Raw genomic sequence first — 4,802 nt, forward strand, 5'->3', positions numbered from 1 at the left:
CGCGTTGTCATCATCTGATGCTACGTGCTGCTACAAGAGAAGCATAGTGTTTGTACAGTTGATCGAGCTAGGCGATCGATCGCATTACAAACACAGTGCGAGGAGAGGAACGAGAGCACGCAAGTGGACAACCTGGTATGTGCTTGAGAGAGACCACGTCCAGACGATCGAGGCAGCTGGAGTTGGGTTAGCTGGGTTTTGATTTTGGGTTGTCATTTCTTGCACTGTTGGAGCACGCTCTGGTCCAAAAGGCGGCACGGTTTCACTGATATATCACCGGAACGCGATGGCGACGCCAAGAAGGCTGGGGATCGATCGACATGCTACCAGTAGCGTGTGCGAAGGATCTGTTTTCCATGCTCACATACGTCAATTATACTATATACATTAATAACCACGAGTGGGGTAAGGTCATCACTCATGGGTTACAGTATTGGTTTAGGCGTTTAGCGTCCTCCTGTCAAGCACGCTGCATAAAGTTGGATGGCTACCGGCCCCCTCTCTGCGAGCAATCACAGCTGCTTGCCTGCCCTTTTGAGGGATTTTGACGTCCGGTAGTGACATAGCTAGAGTAGAGGGAACTCCCAGTGCCTGAGGTCCGCCGCCCGGTCGTGGTGGAGAGCAAGTACGCAGCTAATCGGGAGCTCCCAGTGTCTGAGGTCCGCCGCCCGGTAGTACATAGGATATAGTAGGATGGACGGCCTTCACACGGAGCTCGCGCTGGGGCTGATCGGCGAGCTCGACACGGCGCCGTTCGTGGCCAAGACGTACCAGATGGTGAGCGACCCTAGGACGGAGGCGCTCGTCAGGTGGGGGAGGGACAGCAACAGCTTCGTCGTCACCGACGTCGCCGGCTTCTCGGAGCTCCTCCTCCCATGCTTCTTCAAGCACGGCAACTTCTCCAGCTTCGTCCGCCAGCTCAACTCTTACGTGAGTACCTACTGAGGCTTCCTTCGGCCTTTCTTGTCCTAGTAATACTAGTGATCCGTAGTCTGTTAATGGTACTCGATCTAGGCTTGCACGTGCACCGTACTCTTGCGAAATGTCTGCTTAATTGGCTATGATGAGATTGCTGTGCAGGGCTTCCGGAAGGTGCACCCGGACCGATGGGAGTTCGCGCACGAGTCATTCCTGCGCGGCCAGACGCACCTTCTGCCGCTCATCGTGCGCCGCAAGAAGAAGCGCGGCGAGACCTCTTGCTCGTCTCTAGTCGGCGGCGGCGAGCAGCACGTGATGGCCAATATAGGAGAGGAAGTGGAGGAGGAAGAGGACGACGAGGGGAGGGAGGCGCTGCTCGAGGAGGTTCGGAGGCTGCGGCAGGAGCAGACAGCTATCGGGGAGCAGCTGGCGCAGATGGCCCGGCGACTGCAGGCGACGGAGCGGCGGAGTGACCGGCTCATGCCCTTCCTCGCCAGGCTCGACGAGGATCCCAACGCCACCTCCCTCCACCTTCTCCAACAGGCAGCCGAGAAGAAGCTCCAGCGCATGCAGTTGCCTTCCCGTGATTTTGCTTCCTTTCCCATTGCACCCCCGCTTCACCCGGCGCCTTCACCGCTCTTGGCTCTCGGCGACGCGGCCATGGACGGAGCCAGAGTCGGCCAGTGGGCGGAGCCGATGCCACTGAAACTCCCAGCCTTCGAGGAGCCCTCCGCGAGCTCCGGGGTGCAGCAGGTGCCGGAGTTCGAGGGCGGCGGCAGGGACAGCGGCAGCGGCATGGGCATAACTGACAGTGGGACCGCCGTGGAGATCCCCTTCCCGTTCTGCCTACTTGGCCAGTGTTTCTTCTAAACATGGCGCATAGTGCATGCACATGCACTAGCTTCTTGTACTTAGTGTACTCTTACTAATTTAGCAATCATTTGTACACAACTATTTCCTACGAAACAGCCCGGATCAATTATAGAAGTTCAGTACAAAGCACACCGGACATAACAAAAATTATACCGAGGTCCTACCACTATCATTGCCAGAACAAGTCGTCGATACGTCGTTGCCACCGCTTTCCTACAGAGTCGGCATGGCCTTGTTCATGGCAGCTGGAAAGTCTTTATGCACGTACACCTAAGGACCATCATTCTGGAGCCACAGTCGTCTTCGTTGTTGAACCCTTGAATCCAAAGTGCATGTCACCATTGCATACACAAAGCAAGAAACCCTAACTCTCACAAGCTTCCCTTGCCGCATGTCCTCTCTTTCACACGAGCAATCCCCTGCATGCTGAGACAACACCGATCATGAAAGCCGTCCAACTACGCGGTTTGTTCAAGATAGATACAAAGACGAACATGCCATTGTCTCACGTCGCATGATCTAATCATGCCCCATCCGATGATCTGGGAGATCAAATGTCTTTTGAGGACCTCCTCATTAATTTTAGTGTGATGCTCGTCGAAACCGCATCTTGATGAACGGCCATATGGGGGGCCAAGATTTTGTAGATGAGTACTCAAAACATATTAAAATAGAAAATAACTAAAGAGCAGGTTCTGGCACCATATATATTTTGAATGGGAAATAACTCAAGAGCAAGTTTTGGCACCATGGTATTAGCTTTGTCGAAAGAACACAAAATACTTTGCAAATCTATAAAGAACACCTGTCTAATCATTTTTGTGCGGTGCAAAAAATGCCTAGTCAAGAAAATTAGCCATATGCACATGGAATTGTTCCTCATGTTTTTTTGTTGCTGTTCTCCAAATATTGTTGTGTATGGTCGCCGGTGAAAGTGCTCCTTATAATGCAAATGATCCTACACTCGACAAACATAGAACAAAAACTATGTTGTTGTGTAATACATATATAAATTAGAAGTGCTGATCAAAATAAATTAGCCAATAGAGTTTGAAGAAGAAAGGGTGCAAAAAGCAACAAAATAATTGCTTCTAATATAGAATGCAAGGGGGGGGGGGGGGGGATGTTGATTAAAATAATTTTCCAGAAAAATGCTAGTAACGTGTATTGAACTCATGATCCATTATTTTTTAGTTCTACCGTGAGTCACAACTCACAATATGCCACAAGTTTATCACCATAAACATTTGGCGGTTTCCTTTGTTATTTATGTCAGATAGAGCAATATATATTGATAACTTTCATCTTGGCCTGTTTTTGCCGTTTGTGGCAATTTTTATCTTCACTTTATTTTCGCTCCCTTTGTGTACTTGTACTGAATCGCAGACCTTTTGCTTCATAATATGATTGCATGCATCATTCTGATACAGAGACCAGGGTGAACCTTCTTTTTAAAAAAATACCGTAATGTTAACACCCACACATGTGGCTTGTTTGCACTTCGCCCACACGTGCTGATACACGTTGATTCTGTTTTGCACGAGTCCTAAAGGAATCTGTTAGAATTTCAGTGCCACGTGGGCATCATCGTGTGTGTGGGTGTTGGAGAGTTCGTCCACACGACCCGCAACACACGGTTGCCAGCTGCACCGTGTGGGCGAACCAGTTTCTTCCCACACATCACCACCTAGTCCACGCGTGTGTGGGCGAACTACTCTTCGCCCACACGACGCTCGTACGTTGTTAGATGGCAACTGGAGTTGCGCGTACGTGGCAACTAAATAAACACACATGACAATTACGATTGGTTGCTAGATGGCAACTGCAGTTTCGCGTACGTAGCAGCTAGGTAAACACACATGCCAACTGTGATTAACCATACATGACAACTATGGTCGGACCACACGTGGCAACTAGTTAATCACACATGGCAACTATTGTTTGACCACGTAGGGCAAGTAGTTTATCACACATGGCAACTATGGTTCGAATACACGCGACATCTACCGTTACTTAGACATGGCAACTATAGTTAACCAAAACAGAGAAGTTGCCATGCTTTTACAACTACATTTGCCATCCCGGCTGACTACAATTGCCATCCCCTGGGTAACTAAAGTGTCATCCCACGGGTGCGCCAGGACGTAGGGCAGATTTGCTTCATGCCACACACGCGGGATGAGGATGAGTAGTAGTTTGTTGGGCGTGTGGCACGAAGTAACTGCGCCCACACATGTGGGCAGTTCTAATGCTCACCCACACATAGCCCGTGTGGGCTGCCTCTAGCTTACGCCACACACGACGTGTGGTTGGATGTCTAATATGCCACACGTGTGGGCGTTATCAGTAAAATTTGTGCTTTACGAAATCAATCAGACATGGCTCAAGCGATGGCACACGTCCTTTCCTTATCGAAGGTATTGGACCCAAGTACTATTACAGGGGTGATAGCTCCAAATTTGACGTGTGATTGGATCAACCAACATCGACCTATGAGTGCGAAAGTGTCTTTGTAGTGACCTGACCTCAGACGGTCAAGTCTTTGTGCATAAGTGTCATCCCTGGATCGGTATTGCTGACACGCACAGTACTCAAGATTTTATAACAGAGTTCAATCAGACACTTATTACATTGAATGTCTCAAAAGAGAACTTATTACAATAATATGGCTGAAGGCCATCTAAATAAGATAACAGAGGAAGCTTCGAAGGTAGTAGAGTCCATCCAACTCCACGGCAAAACTGAGTGCATGACAACGACCTAGCGCACCTTACTCTTCGTCTGAAAACTCTGCAACATAATATGTTGTAGCCTGTGTAGGTCAGCACATGGAATATACTGGCAAGATAACACTGTAGAGCAATGGAGAAATTACAGCTATAACTACATGCATATATGGCTGGTGGAGGCTCTATATATGGTTATCATTTGCATAAAGCTAGTTTTTCCCTACAACAAAGGAATATATTTTATTTAACTACAAGTTTGTTGAAAGCATTGAGAATGGTAAC

The 4,802-nt window shown here is 48.8% G+C and overlaps 1 protein-coding gene across 1 annotated transcript; it reads left to right on the forward strand.

The window, feature by feature from the left end:
- The first annotated feature begins 620 nt into the window (after window positions 1-620).
- Window positions 621-1,788, forward strand: LOC125548906 (heat stress transcription factor C-1a-like). The gene is made up of 2 exons (XM_048712429.2): window positions 621-930; window positions 1,081-1,788. Exons 1-2 carry the CDS (start codon window positions 694-696, stop codon window positions 1,786-1,788), a joined length of 945 nt encoding a protein of 314 aa, XP_048568386.2. The 5' UTR covers window positions 621-693.
- The last annotated feature ends 3,014 nt before the right edge of the window (window positions 1,789-4,802 follow it).

This window comes from Triticum urartu, chromosome 3A (genome assembly GCF_056163025.1).
Source record: "Triticum urartu cultivar PI428250 chromosome 3A, HENAU_Tu73, whole genome shotgun sequence".
Taxonomy (NCBI): Eukaryota; Viridiplantae; Streptophyta; class Magnoliopsida; order Poales; family Poaceae; genus Triticum; species Triticum urartu.

What these genes read in the sequence shown, in the direction of transcription:
- LOC125548906 (XM_048712429.2), top strand. Translation starts at nt 694, where the DNA reads ATGGACGGCCTTCACACGGAGCTCGCGCTGGGGCTGATCGGCGAGCTC. An exon ending in TCCGCCAGCTCAACTCTTAC is followed by an intron (nt 931 to 1,080) that starts GTGAGTACCTAC and finishes ATTGCTGTGCAG; the next exon opens with GGCTTCCGGAAGGTGCACCC.